Below are 19,247 nucleotides of genomic sequence, written 5' to 3'. Positions count from 1 at the left end.
CAGCGGAGTGTGCGCTGATGTGAAACTTGCTGGCAGATTAAAACTGTGTGCCGGACGGACATTCGAACTCGGGACCTTTGCCTTTCAAGGGAAAGTGCTCTACCAACTGAGCTACCCAAGCACGATGAAGTTCTAGATACACTACACAAAACCTCAGCGAAAACAGGACTACAAATCTCATATAGAAAAATACAGTATATAGGCACAAAATCCACAGATCGCGCCACTGTAAACTAAGTATGGAAAGATAACCAAAGTATAAGGTATCAGATACCTGGAAGAGATTATACAGTAAACAGCACTGCACTCGAAAACAGACGAGGAAAGGATCACAAAATTACAGAAAGCATACAAACTTACATGGAACCACTACAACAAAAGAAGTGTGTCCACCAGTCGCTATAATAAGTTAGTGTTACCAGAAGCCTTGTACGCCTCAGAAACAACAATAATCAAGGTAAGAACAAAAATCGAGTAGACACAAGAACAAGAGGAAAGTGGTGGGAAAGTTCTGCGGGCCAGGTCCGAAAAAGGGGATTTGGATAAAGAGACTGACGAAAAAACTGTAGGAACAGACAGAGATAATTACAAACATCAGAAGAAGGAGGGCAAAGTCCCACGGACACTAAAGAGAACGGACGAAAATAGACTGCCCAAGAAGGTTTTATAACACGACAAATACACTGAAAAGCAACTGGGTAAAGGAAACCATCAAAGGACTCAAGAAACAGGATGTCTCCACAGATGACAGGGCAGACAGGAAACAGTACACAGAGAGAGAAAAAAAAAACGAATGTGGAAAAAAGGGGAAAGACGTGGGCAGAAGAGGATAAGAAGAGGGGAAGAAGAGACACAGTGAATACATGGGAAGTATATATATATATATATATATATATATATATATATATATATATATATATATATTACATGGGAAGTATATATATATATATATATATATATATATATATATATATATATATATATATATACTTCCCATGTATTCACTGTGTCTCTTCTTCCCCTCTTCTTATATATATAACATCAAGAAGGATATGGAATTCATCAATGCTACCTATGAAGATGCCCTAGGCAGACCCAAATGGAGGCGCACCCTGCTAGCGCGGGATAAACGCTACGAATAATAATAATAATAATAATATAGGAATGTATGGTATTATAAAACTATTTGTCTTCTACGGTGTTCGGTTTACCACGAAGAAAATCGTATTTTTTCTTCTATACCATTGGACAAATATGAAAGGAATATATTACATTTATTTCTTCATTTTGGCTTTGGGTTATAAGGATCATACAACCAACAACGGCTATAAAGTGCCAAAGAAACACAAACGCAAAACAGCAGAATAGCACAAAATTACCAAGTTACCAGATAAAATAAAAGCACAATTAGACAAAGACTAGACAGCCAACGAAAGTGATGACAATGAAACTGCAGCACAATTACAAACAGCACTTCACAGCAACATATGCTCTTACAGAAAAGGCAAAACATTGAAGGACAAACACCTTACATCATACAATACGTACAACGATAGCTGAAGAAAAGAATTGCAAATAACACCGTATAGCAACGTGAGAATTGCAGCATACAGACAGACGTACTTAAAATGAAAGAAAAACCAAAATGACAAACAACACAACCGAAGGCATGTAGAATAGTGCCAGTAGAACAGTGGCATAAAATGCATGAGGCACCAATAATGAAAATTTAATGTACAAGAACAACAGAGGTACGTACGCAAGTTAAAACAATAATTACAAATCCGATTACGAACCGGTCTGATGCCATTTGAAAAATGAAGATCTCGGCAAATCAAATTAAATTTGGATCCTGGTGGCTTTCAAAGTCTGTGAGCAAGTTATATTTATCAAAACGGTGGAGTAAAGCAGGAACTACTAGGGAGGCGGTAATCTCTCGCAACCAATTTCTTATACAAGTCTGATTGTGCAGTCGTGAACTTGGAACATGCCAATATGACGAAGTTAAGATCAGCTACTGCCGTTGTGTCCTTGTAGCAGAACGGAAGATAAGTAGAATATTTAACAGAAAAATCAGGTATAACACTGCTCACAACCGAAGATCGATTCAGTAAAATACTTATTTCAAAATAACGACTTACACGTTCAAGCCATCATGTTACGTGAGTGGTCGAGGTAGCTCCGAGGAAAAAATCTGCGTACATGAAGCTCTGTTCATCGTGTTCAAAGTGCTCAACACATTCGGAAGACTAAAATTACGAGTCTTGTACCGAAACTAAACCTCTGTTCGAAATGTGTAAAGTATGGACGTAATTTTTATGTGACGAAAGGTTCTGGATATTTCCAAAAGTGAAGAACTTGAAATACCCGTATCCGAGGAGGTGGGCTGGCGTGTTGCCATTACTTCAAAATAGGCCGCTTCTCCTTTATTTTTGTTTACGATCTCGGAGCCAAAGGACGACCACATTAAGTGCTCCAGCTGCCCGGTAGCTGTACTACCTGTCTTACCCAATAGCAAAACGTATAATGTAATCTCTGCAGGCATCTAGAAATCTTCAGACTGATTTACAGTTCATAATAAGATGGGCACAGCGTTTACTAACCGAGTTTGTTAAAAGCAGCTTATCGAATAACAAGCGTCAACCGTTTTAGAGTTTTTACACTGCAGAGAAACTGCTGACACGCTAGAAACAGGGTATTTATCATCTGATGACGGCTGTCATGATATTTTGCGGTTCGGACGACGTAACAAATAAGGAGCTACGTAATTGCTACTCGCGTATCACAGTTTTTTCGAAAAATAGAACAACTCCGTGTCAAAACGACGTTCATTGAAACCGATCGTGTGAAACTCGGGTCGCTCTTTACATTGCTGAGACAAGTTAATTTCTTCTTTGTAGGCTTCTGGAAAGTCAAATATGGAAAAACACTTGAAACGTCCCCTTTGAAGAATTATACACGACTGTCCTTAACCTGACACACAATATTTTGTTAGCGCAACGCAATCTGACTTTCAAAAATCCCTACAAAAGAATGGCCCTGACTAACATTAAACTATACCTTTCACAAATCACTTACCTCACAAAAATCTTCGCTGCTCAAGCTACTGCAATACAGCGAGCGCCACTACTGCCAGCTAAATAAAAGATTCAAACTATGGAAGGCACTAACTACTGATAGGGATAGTTAGCAAATGAAAGATATTAGTAGAGAACAAACAATGTATTTACCTTGATATCATCATATATAAATATAGCAGTTCATGACAAATTTCAAATCTCCGCCATCTCTCTCCCCACATCCACCACTGCTGGCGGCTCACCTCCAACTGCGCAACGCTACGCGTTGTTCACAGCCAGCTGCCTAACACTACAATGGCGAGTATTACAACAATGCAAAGCAGCCACAGACTGCACACAGCACAGCCAGTGATTTTTATACAGAGGTGGCGTTTACCAATAAAAAAACCTAAACAGCCTACTTACACACTGGCTTACGGGATATAAGAATTGCCTAGGTATTCTGCCCGCTTAGAACAGAATGACGACAGTTCTTGGACCTTCGTCACACAAACTGAGATGCTGAGGAAGGCTGCGCGTTTTTTCGGTTTAGGGTGTCTCACGAGCTACAATTTGTAGCTAGCGGCACTAAGCTGGTGTAGTTGACAGCTGGCGACCACTGCGAGACGGAAGTTCCAACGTTTCGGATCCCGGCGTACAGTTTCAATGTTCGTGTACCGCAATTCGGCGGCCAAATTCTAGTGCCGACATCACTTGCTGCTGTAAAGTGACAGTGCACGTACGGACTAAACTCGAAACGACCGTCGAGGTATACTGACAGACTGACCAACGGTGGTAAGCCGCAGTATCTCGTTCACGCTTGGAGTCACTGTGCGCTCCGCTGAACTGCACCGAGAGTGCTGGCTTAAATTTATCACCATTACGCAGGTGAGTGTCCGTAGCGAATTTCAATAGTCAAAAGACTGATGACCAAGAAGGTATCAGATTTTTTAAAAAGCATATAAACTGCCAAATCATGAGGGAGGCGCAAAATTTTCTTGAGCAGCTTACTACCGCAGGAATGCTGGTGGGTCGCTACTCTAGGAGAGTGGGTAATCGGGTTCATTCATCCGGATTATGACGACAGTACAAACCTGTCATACATAATGAAGAGCTCAAACATTATCACCACTTGCTTAGCAGCTTGATGGCCCATCTCTGGAACACAATAAAGCAGCTGTTCTTTAAGTCGTTGGCAGGTAGCCCGACGTACCCGCTACCAGATAGCTACACACACACGTCCCGTAATCATAGGCCAGTGGTTTGTGAGCGCGGAGCTGGCGCCCGATAGCTTCCCAGACGCGTTCCGTCGAGTTCAGATCAGGCGAATTTCGTGACCGAGAAAGAAAGTGATACCGCTTTCATGTTCCTCAGACCACTGTAGCACGATTCTAGCCTCGTGACACGGACAGTTATCCTGCTGGAGTATGCACAGCCGTCGGGGAAGACATTCAGCATAAGGCGATGCAGGTATCCGCCATTAACGTTCACGTGGTCCACAGCTGTCTCGGCGCTTTCGATTACAGCCACAGGTCCCGTGGCAGCCCAGATGAATGCCCTCTGTAGCATGAAGTTACGCCCACCAACCTGCATCCGTGGCGTAGTGCATATCTAGAGTAACCTTTCTACTGCATGACGATGTATCCATACCTATCATCAACTTGATGTAACGAGAAACGTGATTTATCCAGTCGTGCCACACGTTTCCGTTGATTCACAGTCCAATCTCTGTGATCCTGTGCCCAATGTCATCGTAACTGACCGTGTCGTCACTTCAGCGACGCCACACGCAGTGGCCGTCTGCTACCGATCTCCACCTTCAAGAATGTGCGCTGCGAAGCAATCTGCCGTCAGATCTGCCACAGTCGCTTTACAGAGCAGGCAAGCCTCCGACCTCCACGTTCTGCTGTGAGGCGGGGGCGTCGCCTACTCGTGGTTTCGCCGTCCTTCAACCACTGTCCACAGATTCCTCAACAGCAGCACGTGAACAGCCGACCAGCTTCGGCGTTTCCGAGGGGCTCGTTCCCAGGCGCCGGGCCATTAACAGTCTGCCGCTTGTCAGAGTCGCGTAAGTCACTGTATCTCCCTCAGTCACGGTCCGTATTGTCCTCACACGGGGGATTCGTCTCTGCTTCGCTCGTATGTTCTCCTTATGGCTCGCGTGCCCGCAACCTCAGCAGGTGGCGGGAAATCTCGCGTTGGGCACTAGTCCTAGTGCTTTGTCTCATAACTGTACGGACCATCGGGAAGTACTTACCAAATTCCCAGGAGACCTGTACAGCGAAACCCTACTGAGCAGTTTTAAGCGACACTGAAGATCAGAACCGATTTCCTCTTTTGAAATGAAATTACAAGTTTTGCTGAAAAGCGTTGCAAATTTATATACAAGATCGTGTAGTTTACAAATTCCTGTTTCTTAATGATTGTCATTTTTAATTTTTACAAATACAAATAAATACACAGCCTGATTCAAAGTTCCTATTACAGACTTCTAGGGGCTGTAGAGGGGCTTAGTAGGTGAAGTTTTGATACGGAACCCATACCCGGAAATGTACCGTTTGGATGTAAAATAAGTTTGAAGATCGGGTCATTTTCGAGGATCCCGCTTCACAGTACGCACACAAGCTGACGACAGGGCGCCACCTTGAGTCCCGGTTGTAATTACGACAAGGCGTAACGCCTTCGTCCGACTACAACGACGGCTGCGAGGAACTCGTACGTTCACAAACAGGGGGTTGACTGTGGTCCTCCACGGACACGCTGCACTCTCGACTCTGAAGACGACGTCCTTCGTCACGTAACAGAGAACCCGAGGACAAATACTCCAAACACTGCACATCCCGTCTGCTCCTACAGCACACGTGTCAAAGCACATCCTCTCTACCGTGTAGTGGAGCGTAAATTTGAAAATTATCCGATCCTCAAACTGATTATTCATGCAAGCGGCACATTTACCGACAAGGTTTCCTTATCAAAACTTCATCTGGTAAGTTCCCTCTACAACCCCTAGAAGCCTGTAACGAGAATTTTGAATGACGCTGTATGAACACAAAAATGTTACACGCGTACCAATCCCATCAACAACAACGATCTCTGCCACGTACAAAAAATAAATTAATTTCCGTCCCACATGAGACGAAGACTTTGGACATGGCGTGTGACGGGGCTCAGGCCAGAGCTGGCGTAAACCCAGACACGTGGCGGCTTTCTGCGAGCTGTGACCACTGCGTTCAGACGGCACATCCAACAGGACGCCGGAAAGATTCACGGCTGGCTCATAGAGGGCAGATTTATTTGTAATGAGTTTGTTTACACAACAGGGGAGTGCCTCTCGCATGCAGAGTGGTCGTAAAAGGAGCCATTAGTGTACGGGCAGCAGCAGGTGGCACATAAAACAGACGCTGTTGGTTCTGGTCCCATCTCGGACAGGGCTTTTGGCTTTAAATACGGTGCCGCTTTAAAGCTAACGAAACATTTCAAATTACCTGTATGTCAGCCACAGCAATAGTAATCTGGTTGATTTTCGTAACACCTAAAGGCGACTACATTTTTAGAGCCAAAATAATGCACACGTTATAGGAACGTAAATTATTTTGACATAAGGAGCCAATGGTGAGTGTGCCGTGAGAATCACCAGTTGCCGAAGGTTAGGGGGGGGGGGGGGAGCGCTAAGCGCTACAGTTTGGACTACGAATCATGATTAAGCTCGGCATATTTCACATTAAAACATTGTCAGAAGTAAAAAGAGTAATAAGTGACAGATTGATGTCTTAAGACTGACCCGGGATCGAACTCGAGACCTTGGGGTCCTTGATCTAATACTTGACCACGAGCCAACCTAGAAGACAATGTTAATAGTAATCTCTGACTTTTTGCAGATGATGCAGTTACTTATAATGAAATACTGTCTGAAAAAAGCTGCACAATTATTTAGTAAGTGCTTCATAAACCATCAGACTAATGCAAAAATTGGTAAATTGTTTTAAATATTTAGAAATTTTAAATTGTGGACTTAACAGAACAGAGAAATATAGTGCCATATGACTACAAAAATCAGTGAGTCTTATTTGGAAGAGTCAACTCATAAATACCTGAGTAACAATTTCTGAAGATATAAAATTGAGTGATCACACAGTAGTAGGTAAAGCAGGTATCATGCTTAGGTTCATTGGTAGGACACTCGTAAAATGCGACCTGTCTACAAAGGAGGTTGTCTACAAAATACTCAGGTGATCCATGCTGTAATACTTCTAAAGTGTATGGGTCCCTACCAAACAGGACTAATCCTGTGTAATGCGTGTATAGAAATCAGGGCAATACGGCTGGCCACAGATTCGTTTCACCCATAGGAGAACATTATAGCCTCACTGAAAAAGTATGGGACATCTGAAGATATACGTCAACATGTTATGGCAGCCTACTTACAAAGTTCCAAGAACCAGTACTAAGTGGTACATTTAAAAATTTACTGCAGCGCCTACATATCGCTCCCACAGGGACAGCGTAGAAGAGATTATACTAGTCACAGCGCGAACAGGTGCCCTTAAGCAGTCGTTCTGCCTAAACTCCATAAGGGAATGGAAAGGGTAGCAACCATGAAGGGTCTGCCGCACAGTTCAGAGTCGGTTTACAGAGTGTGGGTATAGATGTAGATGTAGTTTTGGTATGTAATGTTCGCTCACGCTTGGGGTACATTTTAAATCGCAGCCTTATAAGATACACTCATAAAAACTACTTTTTTATTGGCGCTGAAACAATTTTTCGGCTATCTGACATCGTTTTGTTTATGATGTTGAGTTTGACTGAATAATGTAAGATCTGCTTATTCAAAAGCGAACGTTAAGGACTGCAGAACGCACAGCAGTGCCTCACCTCACCCCCCCCCCCCCCTCCCCCTCACCACCCAACGGTCCACACCGCTTTCACTTTCAATATTCCTCGTACTTGGGCGTTGCGCATGAAAGCGATACGTTGCAAATTAACACTTATTACAGTCATACCACTACATTGTTATATTAATAATTAATTAATATTTGTGGTTGAGAATGGTTCAAAATTTTTTATTTTTTCTGCCTAAAATAAAACAGTAGTATCTTATTCAGTAATAAATACAGCAGTGTAAGAGTTTACATGATTAAACATCGCCTGTGTTCTAAATTGCCTCAGGTTCTCAACAATGACAGGCTTTTGTCTGATCTTAATGACGCTCGCCCCAGCACAATCTGTCTGCTGTGTAAAAGACTCAAATGCGTACATCTTTTTACCCTTGAACAGTTTTGTGCCGTATCTGACAACTTGAAAAAAAATCGAAATATCTTCGTTTATATAAATACTCTGCAAGCCACTGTATACGGTGCACGGTGGAGGATACCCTGTATACACTGCTAAACATTTCCTATCTCGTTCCTCTCGCAAATAGAGAGAGGGAAAAATGACTGGCTATATGCCTCCGCGAAATGTACATTTGCGGCAGTAGAATCGTTGTGCAGTTACCTCAAAGTGCTGTTTCTCTAAATTTTCTCAGTGGTGTTTAGCGAAAAGAACGTCTTGTTCTCTCCAACCCCTCCCATTTGAGTTCATGAAGCATCTCCGGAATACTTGTCTGCCAATTGAACCTACCAGTAACAAGTCTAGCTCAAATTTTTGAATTACTTTGATGTCTTTCTGTAATCCGAAATGGTAGGGCTCCCACAAACTCTGCCAGTACTCAAGAACGGGTCACACTAGTTTCATGTAAGCTGCCACCTTTATAAATGAGCTGCGCTGTTCCAAAATTCTCCAAATAAACCAAAGTCGACCATTCACCTTCCCGCCTGCTGTCCTTACGTGCTTATTCCACTTCACGTCACTCTGCATAGATATTTAATCGACGTGACTGTATCAAACGGCACACTACTAATGCTGTATTCGAACATTACGGTTTTGTTTTAGCTACCCATCCACATTTAGAACTAGCTGCAACTCATCACACACCCAGAAATTTGTCCAAGTCATCTTGTATCTTCCTACAGTCACTCAACGAGGACACATGAAAGTAGCATAGCGTCGTCAGCAAACAACCGCAAATTGCTGCCTGCTCTGTCCGCCACATCATTTATTTTATAGATAATGATAGCGGTCCGATCACACTTCCCTGGGGCATTCCTGACGATACCCTCGTCTCCGATGAACACTTGCCGTCGAACGCAACGTACTGGATTCTATTACTTAAGAAGTCCTCGAGGCACTCACATATCTGGGAACCTACTCCATATTCTCGTACCTTCGTCAACAGTTTGCAATGGGGCATCGTGAAAGTGCTTTTCGGTAATCTAGAAACATGGAATCCGCTTGTTGCCCTTCATCCATAGTTCGCAGTATATCAAGTGAGAAAAGTGAAAGCTGAGTTTCGTACGACCGATGCTTTTTAAAACTGTGCTGATTCGTGGACATAAGTTTCTCTGTCTCAAGAAAATATATTAGAACTGAAGATTTGTTCAAGGATTCTGCAGCAAACCGATGTTACGGATATTGGTCCGTTTTTTGGCCCTTCTTATATAAGGGAGTCACCTGCGCCTTTTTACTAGTCGCTTGGGACTTTGCGCTGGGCGAGAGGTTAGCGATAAATGCAGGCTAAATAAGGGGCCACTTTCCTTACCTGTCCTTCCCCAGATCTGGCTCGTGTTCCGCCTCAGGTGATATCCTCCCCCCTTCCTTCGGCGCCTAACAACCCCGAATGCAGTTAACGGTGGCTCTGGTGTTTCAGGAAGCATTCCGGCATTCGCACGGACAGACGGCGCTGCCCAGCTCCAGCTCCAGCCAGAGATGGCAGGTTCCTCCGGAGCACCGCCATTGGCCACGGCTGCTGCGCGCTGCTCTCTTCCCCGCCCGATGGGCCGCGCTCATCGTTTTGTTTCCGCTCCGCCGGCTGCTCGTGGCAGCCACTTCCAGTTCCAGCTCCAGTGCCGGCCTGCCGGCGACGCCGACAGCCCTCCGTCGCTGCGCGTCCCAGCACCAGGTGAGTGCAGCACAGCACACCACGGCACGGCTTCCTCGCCGCTCTGTTAGACCACCCTACCGACAGCCCTAGACTGTTCTGGCATTCCTCGACTTCAGTGCCTGATATGACGTCGCTGTAGCAGTCACCACGTAAGTAGAAACGAATGAAGGTTAGAGTTTAACACGTTGTCAGTATCGAAGTAACTAGAGGCTGGGCACCAATTTGGATAACGACAAGGACGGGGAACGAATCGACTGTGACCTTATTCATGGAATCATTCTCTGATTCGTCTGAAGCTATTTAGAAAAACTATGGGAAACAAGTCTGAATCTCACGACTATCTGCTCACTCTCTTTCCAATACAGTCACAAAAAAATAGGCCAAAAATTAATAATGCTATTACACAAGAACGAAGCAAAAACTATGTTACTGTAACCTACACAGTCAGAATTACTGTTATTATTGTCCTCTAGGTTGGCTGGTGGTCAAGTGCTAGACCAAGGACCCCAAGGTCTCGAGTTCGATGCCGTGTCAGTCTTAAGACATTCATCTGTCACTTATTACTTTTTTCACTTCTGACAATGTTTTTAGTGTGAAATATGCCGTGAAAACTTCTAGGAATTTTAGAGGTAAGTGATTACATAACATTTTGAATAGAAACCCACGTCCGGAAAAGTACCGTTTCCGTTCTGCGACGGTTTATTTGAGAAGTTAAACTCATCCACTTCTGCCGTAGGAACTGAATTAGGCGTGACCCAGTTCAGTTATTAGGTAACAATTCGAAAGAACACATAACGAAACATCCATTTATCACTTAAGTACATTTGTTTGTTTTGACACTTAAACATTACGTGTTTACATTATTCCAAAACTTAAGAGAATCCAGCGTACTGTACGTACAGAACAGTACTGCAGTACAAAAGCGGCTCGATGTGGCGACCACCAACGTTGTTACAGACAAGGTGTTCTGCCAACACACTCTCCATCCCACTTCGTGTCTCCTCAGTTTCTAGCGCAGCAACCAGAACTCGTGCCAACAGATCTACCTCTGTGTCTACAGGAGAGGGTTAAGTGGCGTCAGGTGCCCGGCTGACGCAGTACACGTCACCCCGTCTGCCCTGCTGCATACCGGGACGAGCAGCTCTGACACTTTTCTCTTTGATTCAGCACAGGTGGAGGCGTTACACATCTGAACTGAAACCGTCGTAGAACGAAAACGGTACGCTTCAGGACACGGGTTTCTATTCACAATACTACGTACTCACTCGCCTTCGCAAGTCCTGGAAGTTTATAACGGGAGCTTCCGAACACACTGCTTTTGAATTATTTTAAATGCATTGTTAACTAAAGCCATTAAAATGACAAATTTTTGAAATAATTATGAAATTAGAACTACAAAATATTTTTGTAGTCTAGGAATAACGATTTAACTTATCTAAAAGACATTACATTTTCACACTTTCCGGAGCAGCAGGAGTGAAACAGCGCAGGAGAAGTAAAAATAAATGTAGCCACAGCTTGCCACTGAAGAAATCAGAAGTGTTTCCAAAGCTAAACGATGACGAAATATGTTTTCTTTTTTATTTTTGTACTCCCCCCCCCCCCTCCCCCCTAAATTACGGCAAGCGAAACCTGAACTCGAGAAAATTGACGACTCAGGGACCAAGAAATCATGTATATACGAACAAGCCTGGGGATTACGACAGGAGATTTGCAAACTAAGGGGAGAGTCCTCCTTGACTGCAAGCGACAAGCGGTAACCGATTTAGATTTATTATTGTTGCGTTTTTGCGGTGTGTGGACTCTGAATGATTTCTTGTTAGCTACGACCTCTCTCGCACGTTTTACGTGACTATTTTCCAGGCAGGTAATAATGGACTTTCGAATGTCACGTATATTTAACAGAACGTGTAAAAATTAACACTGAAGGACAGAAATTTCGTAAAGAGAAACTTGAAGCACAACGCAGGTGTTTGAATATTATGCCACTTTCAGTGCTATCTTTAGTAATGAAATGAATAGGTAGTTAAGGGTATTGCTTGAAATATAAAAATGCGCTGCCAAGGTGCCACGTATTTTTACTACACTGCACCTTTTACTAATAACTTGACTCTTAGCTTAGCTGTTAAATACACAAGAATGGTTCGCCTTCACAGCAAATGCTCGATATTTTAGAGGTTGGATCACAGTTCAACTCGTTAATTAATTCATCGAAGAATTGATTTATGTACGGAATTTTTTATTAACATCCGGAACGGTTATATCAGTCTAAAAATAATTGTTCCAACCACAAATGATTTAAGTTATATTTTTCAAGGATTTTTGTCCTGCAGCAAGACAGATGGAAATTGAAGAAACACAAGCGACATGCTGTAATTCGCCCGTAATTGTTTTTGTCGAGCTGCGAATGATTAAGCCTACTAATAACATCAGTTGTCTGTTTAGTTACTGCTTTACGTGTTTGCGGGCCATATCCTCGTTAGAGTAATTTCGTATTGTTATAGATTTTGGACTGCGATTGTGATGTGTTTTTAACAGCCAGTGATGCGACGAGGTGCCTCCTTGCATTAGTGGCAAAGTATTTAGGGGAAAAAGAACTGAAGGTGAAAATCGATATCGTTTGTGCACAAATTTTCACACATTTAACAGTAGCTGGGATGAGAAGGAAAATCTTGCAAGATAAAATAGACGATGGAGCTTTCGAAATAGAACTTTTCCATCTACGACTGGAGACAAAAGTCCGAACGAACAGCGTCCCATATTGTAGGAACCAACACGGTTCCTTAAAAGAACGATCGTGCGAAACCCAGCTCGCTCTGTTCGTCCACGAGACCCGGAAATCAGTAGATAAAGGCGCCCAGGTAGATGCCGCGTTCCTTCACTTCTGGCAAATATTCGATACAGTTCCGCAGTGCAGCCGAACGATCAAGATACGAACATATGGAATATCAGACCAACTGTGTGACTGGATTGAAAAGTTTGCTACAAACAGAACACAGCATGTTAGCTTGAACGGAGAGAAGTCTTCAGATGTGAAAGTAACTTCGGCCGTGTTCCAGGGGAGTGCCTTAGGACCATTACCTTTCACAATAGATATACATGACCTATTAGCTAACGTCGGACGTTCCACGAGGCTTTTCGAGGATGACGCTGTTGAATACACAGAAGTCGCGACATAGGAAAACCTGCAGAGGATCTGCGCTTGGAGAGGGAGTGGTAATTGATTCTCAAGATAAACAAATGTAACGTGTTGCGAATATATACACAGAAAGAGAACAATCGCCGTCAACAATTACTTCTATAAAATATCTAGGAGTACGCGTACGGAGCGATTTGAAATGAAAAGTCTACATAAAACTAATCGCGAGTAAGGCAGATGCCAGACAGATTCATTGAAAGAAGCCTCAGGAAATGTAGTCCATCAACGAAGGAAGTAGCTTGCAAATAACACTTGTTCGACCAATACTTGAATACTGCTCGTCAGTATGGGATGCGTACCAGGTGGAGATTCAAAGAAGAGCATCATGTTTCGTTACAGATATAGGTGCGTAAGTGCGTAGCCTTTTTGTTTTTGATGTTGTTACTCCGGTGGCTACGGGTTTATTTGTCGACTGTCGTTTTGTATTTGTAGTTCACTATTGGTATCCGAGTTTACATATTGTCATTTTGTCGCTTGGGGTTAGTAAGTGGAGCTATGGATGCTAGATGGTGTAGCGCCAAATGGAGAAATCGGAACATATTCCGACATATTCTCCTATTTGAGTTCAATGGAGGGGTGACAGCAACGGAGGCGGCCAGGAACATTTGCACCGTGTGTGGGGATAATTCCATCGAACAGTGCATGGTCAGGAGATGGTTTTCTTGTTTTAAGGAAGATCGTTTTCAAATTAGTGACTCTTCGTGTCTAGGAAGACCTTCTGGGTTTGATGTAGATCTTTTAAACGCATTACTCCACAATGATTCACATTAGTGAACTCGAGAACTGGCAAATGTGATCAACTGTGATCACTCCACCGTCGTGCGACATTTGCGTGCAAAGGGAAGGTTGAAAGATCGAGTGCATGCTCTAAGTCAAAATCACAAAAATCAGACGGTGGCCGCGTGTGCATTTCTACTCCCTCGTCATCAATTGGCTCGTGGACGACACCGACCTCTCCTATCCTGTATCGTTACTGGTGACGACAAATTGTATCTCCAGAAGAACACAACGAAAAGAAAGACAAAGAAATTAGCAATTCTCCGTACAAAGACCTGCACGTATGAGCAAAAGGCCGTGTAATGCACCTGGTGGAACAAGGACTGTGTGGACTACTACCAGTTTCTTCCCCGAGGTGTGAACATAACTGCTGATATTTATTTGTGAACAACTGAGACGTCTTGCAGACACAGTCCAAGAACAACGACCAGCAAGACTACGTAAAGTTTTGCTACTCCACGTTAACGGACGCCCGCATTCTGCTAGGCTAACAAAAAACACTACACAGGAGTTGGTTTGGGAAGTCATTCCTACCCACCTTATTCTCCCGATCTGGCACCCTCAGATTTTCACCTTTTCCGTTCTCTATATAACAAGCTTCGGGGAACACGCTGCTTCCCGACGGATTAGTGTCGAGGTCTGGTATGTCGGCCAGCCTGTGGATGGTTTTTAACCGATTTTCCATCTACCTCGGTGAATGCGGGCTGGTTCCCCTTATTCCGCCTCAGTTACACTGTGTTGGCAATTGCTGCGCAAACAAGTCTCCACGTATGCGTACACCATAATTACTCTCCCATGCAAACGTTTGGGGTTACACTCGTCTGGTATGAGAAGTTCCCGGCGGGGGGAGGGACTCGGGGCCGAACCGCACAATAACCCTGGCTTCGGTGTGGGACAGCGGTGGGGTGGGTGGGCTGCTGTGGCCTGTTGTGAACCAGTGAGGGCTACGGCGGGACGAAGCCTCGCCGTCGTTTCTAGGTCCCCGGTTTAATACAATACAACACAATGAATCTTATGCCACTTAAATCGGACGTGTTTAATGAGCAATGTTAAATGTTTGTCGATAAATTATGTTTTTGCCTACTTTGATTGACTTGTTAGTTATAGATAATGCAGTAAAAGCAATTTGAAAAATGTTTTAAAATTTGCTTGTTACTGTGCAAGTATAAGGAATAGCCCGTGGTTGCAAATGGGAAAACTGGAATGGATTCATCCTTTGGAAATGGAAACTGCGAAGAGGAGAAATAACCTGAAAGCTATTCAGAGGAGTTTGCAGTTGCGCGCGGCGCTAGTTAGATGCATTTCTCTCTAGAGGGCCCAGGCTGTCTGCCAGCCCGTGAGGGCGCTCAGGCAGTGGACTAGCATTCCAGAGAACGGCGGTTCAAATCCCAGTCTGGCCACCCTGAGTTTGGTTTTCCGTGGTTTCCCTAAATTATTTGGGGCGAATTGCCGCGATGGTCCCTTCGGGAATCGAAGTGATGGTTGATTTCTTTTCCCTCAGATATTTGAAGATCTGCGTGGTGAGTCTGTTTTGATAAATTTCAGGATTAATTCACAATTTCCTAAATGCTGCGTTTTTCTGAGGAGCTAGTATTTTCCGTATAATTATTCTTTCTAATACCTTAATTTATCAAGCTAATAATTCGATACTAGACGGTCTTCAGCATCCAGACATTCTGGTTTCACCACTGTGTTGGTGTGCTGCTTCAGATAAACATTATTTGTTGTACGTGTTCTTAGTTATAACATACTCTTTTGCCATCTGTGTATCCTTTCCTCTAAAGCAGATTTTTCTGAATTGTTTTCTTGAATACTCTCCAGCAAATTTTGAATTTTGTTGTAAGTATATTACGTGTGTGTGTGTGTGTGTGTGTGTGTGTGTGTGTGTGTGTGTGTGTGTGCAGGTGCAGTCACGTCTATCTTCTTTAAGAGGTTTCTGCAAGATGACCGGATCCTGAAAGGGACCATGGCTCCTTTTAATCTGTATTTCGTGGCCCTGGACCCAGCTTAAGGAAAAGCATGTTTTTAAGGTGATATTCGTTTTTGGATGAAGTCTGTTGCGAAGCGAAATTGGCGAGCACCATGTATAAACCGTGTGTTAGTAGCGTGTATTTTGTCACACAACTGTTAATTAAGAACGTGGAAAAAGCGGCCCTGGCTACCGGCTGCTACTCAGAGGTGCCGCAGAGAGGACTATGTGTGAGTGGAATTGGCAGTAAGGTAGAATTGGGGGGAGGGGGGTGTTGTCGCTGCTACCACACGCCACGCTGCGTCATTTGCATACGGCGAAATGGGGGCACAGTCACAGGTGCACAGGCTGCGTGTGCTAGTCAGTTAACGAACAAGGCTGCATGCTGCGTTCACCACGTTACTCGCTCCCAGACTATACCATTATTAAGAAGCCATCGCTGGCTTATGAGAATAAATCGGCTGTACTTTAAAAAAATTTGTCCTCACTCTCAGTAAAATAGGATTAACAACAATTTAGTTTCCCGCAAATCACAGAGAGAAAACAGTTACTGGAATATTTTTTCGTAGCTTCTGCACTTTGGTATTTGGGTCATCATCAGTGATACAGAATTCTTTTTACACATCGTCTCAAGTTTCAGGATACATTTTTATATGTATTAAATTTCATAAAAAGTTGTCCTTGTGAATTTCTATTGCAGATGGTTTGACTCAGAAGTGGTTCTAAATTCAAAGACAATTTAGAACCACTTTCGTGTCTAACGACCTGTAATAGAAATGCAAGAGGGAAAGTCTTTACGACTAGCAATGAATATATTTAAAAACTGTCTACTGCGGCTGGAGGCGATACGTACACAAAATTATGTCTTTGGCTACGGCCCAAACCCCAAAATGTAGGGGCTACACAGAATACGTTGCAAGAAATGTTTTCTTCTTTTACGATGTGGGGTAAGCTTAATTCTAGAAACTTAACTAAAATGTGTGATGAGGTCATCAAGACCACGCGGTGTCGACGAAATCAGCTTGATACTAGTTGTCCCCTACGTTTTGCGAAGGTTCAAATGGCTCTGAGCAGTATGGGACTTAACTTCTGTGGTCATCAGTGCCCTAGAACTTAGAACTACTTAAACCTAACCAACCTAAGGACATAACACACAGCCATGCCAAAGGCAGGATTCGAACCTGCGACCTTAGCGGTCGCGCCTCTAGATTGTAGCGCCTAGAACCGCTCGGCCACACCGGCCGGCTTTTGCTAAGGGAGGGACACGATTATTGTTCGTATTGCAACCAAAGTTATGTGTAATAAGAGTGTTTAATGAAACATAGTGAGTAAAGTGACATGGAAACAGACCTCTACTTTCGAAACGACGAATATAGTTCTGGGTATCTTAGAACGTCACACAAATATTAAGAGGGAACTTGCTCCCTAACGTCCAGCAGAAGCTGACAAATTAATGCTAAGTGCTCCAGAGTCCCTACACGTCTATAGTCGCACATTTCTGAGTGTCGTTTCGCACTCTTAAACATGTATTGCGGGAAGGGGCCATTATACTGAGGCGCACTGCTCCGAGACTTGGCTGGAAGTGTTTCAACTGTAATCTCTCTGATGTCAGGGGATACGTGGTGAACTCTTCTGGGGTCCTCAACTCGTGATCCAGTGCTTAGCGTCGCTGCCTCTATATCACGGGGCCTCGTGTTCGATTCCCTGGCCGGCTTGGAGATTTTCTTAGCTCGCGGACTCTATGATGTCCCAGTCACGTCACCTAATCTCAAAATCAAAAATGGCTCTGAGCACTATGGGATTTAACATCTGAGGTCATCAGTCCCCTAGAACTTGGAACTACTTAAAGCTAACTAATTTAAGAACATCACACACATCCATGCCCGAGGCAGGATTCGAACCGGCGACCGTAGCGGTAGCGCGGTTCCAGACTGAATCACCTAGAACCGCTCGGCCACAGCGGCCGGCATCTCGTCTCATCTCCATCGCAGAGACGCGCAAGGCGCCGAAACGGCGTCAAACAGAAAGACTTGCATCAGGCGGCCGCACAGACCTAGAAGCGGTATCCCCGCCAATAATGCCAGGCCATCATTCATTCATTAAACTCTTGTAGCTTTTTTAATTTCATGCCATTCACACTGCCATTCATTTACCTTGTAAAGATTTGGTCTACGTTCGTCCGCTATTTTGGGACATGTAATTTCTTCAGCCGGCGTAGTCCTGAAAGCCGGAGTGAGTCTACACACGCACATATTTAACTTGTTGGCAGCGCCGCCCTGCCTTTGTCGCTGGCTGCTTGTTTCTGCCTCAGGCCGTGTTGGTCGAGTCGCAGCTTGGTATAACAAAGAGCAAAAACTTCGAACTGCCTCGACTCTCTTAGACCTAGACAAGGTGAATGAAAGCTGTGGACATAGACACGGTTGTTTCAAAGGAAGAAATTCACCCACGCTTAGTTACTGAAGGACACGACGATTTCCGAATTTTTTTAACCATGGACGAGAAACGCTCTTTTGAGCTGTGAAAGATCGCTGAGCCTCATTTGACGAGAAATAATGTCGATAGTGTGATATGGTGAGATTCACTGTAAGCTATGTTAGGGTTACTAACCATTTGCAGACTTCTAATTCACTGCAGATTATCTGTACAGTTACTATGTAAAATTACTCCTGAAACCTGCAGCGTCATTTATAGCTGCCTGAAGAAATAAATCATGGTAAAGCAAAAGAAATAAAGCAAATTATGTTAATCTAAACTTAAGGTGTTTATTTATTTATATATTTAGTAAAAAATGTCACTATAAGTTTAAGAAAAGGATTTCAAATTCGAAGCAGCAATATTACAAATTGTCGTGGAGCACATAATGTAATAAATGCAGCAACAGATGAACAAGAAATGAAGCATTTAGCAACCGTTAGAGCAGAGAAGGAAACAAGAACAAGAAGAAAAAAAGTTGAGGTCTACACTTTACTTTTCACAGCAGAGGACGCAGTGTTCGGCCGGACTAACACTTCTTTGAATGAAGCAAGGTTTTTTTATGGGAAAAGTCCGTAGACTGTGTGCAAAACATAAAAATCAAAGTACAGTCAGTCCACGGTCTACTATTTCTAAAATGTACCTTTCACTGGCGCTGTATGCTACATGAAAACCATTACGCTACATTTATTGCATCTCTGTTCCCATATTTCTCGCACGACGTGTCGCACGTATGCAGTCTTTTAAATTCCTCCAGAAATTCTGTCATCAAAGTTTCGTCTGCCTCGCACT

The 19,247-nt window shown here is 43.6% G+C and overlaps 1 protein-coding gene across 1 annotated transcript in view; it reads left to right on the top strand.

Moving 5' to 3' along the window:
* The window catches only part of LOC124545409, a 54,699-nt gene that overhangs the window by 11,771 nt on the left and 23,681 nt on the right, over window positions 1-19,247 (top strand). Inside the window, exon 2 of the mRNA XM_047124324.1 lies at window positions 9,805-10,056. Within this exon, the coding sequence (XP_046980280.1) occupies window positions 9,864-10,056 (193 nt within the window). The 5' untranslated portion in view covers window positions 9,805-9,863. The remainder of the gene's footprint in view (window positions 1-9,804; window positions 10,057-19,247) is intronic.

Source organism: Schistocerca americana, chromosome 8 (genome assembly GCF_021461395.2).
Source record: "Schistocerca americana isolate TAMUIC-IGC-003095 chromosome 8, iqSchAmer2.1, whole genome shotgun sequence".
NCBI classification, from domain to species: domain Eukaryota; kingdom Metazoa; phylum Arthropoda; class Insecta; order Orthoptera; family Acrididae; genus Schistocerca; species Schistocerca americana.
This window is presented reverse-complemented; position numbering and strand designations above follow the sequence as displayed.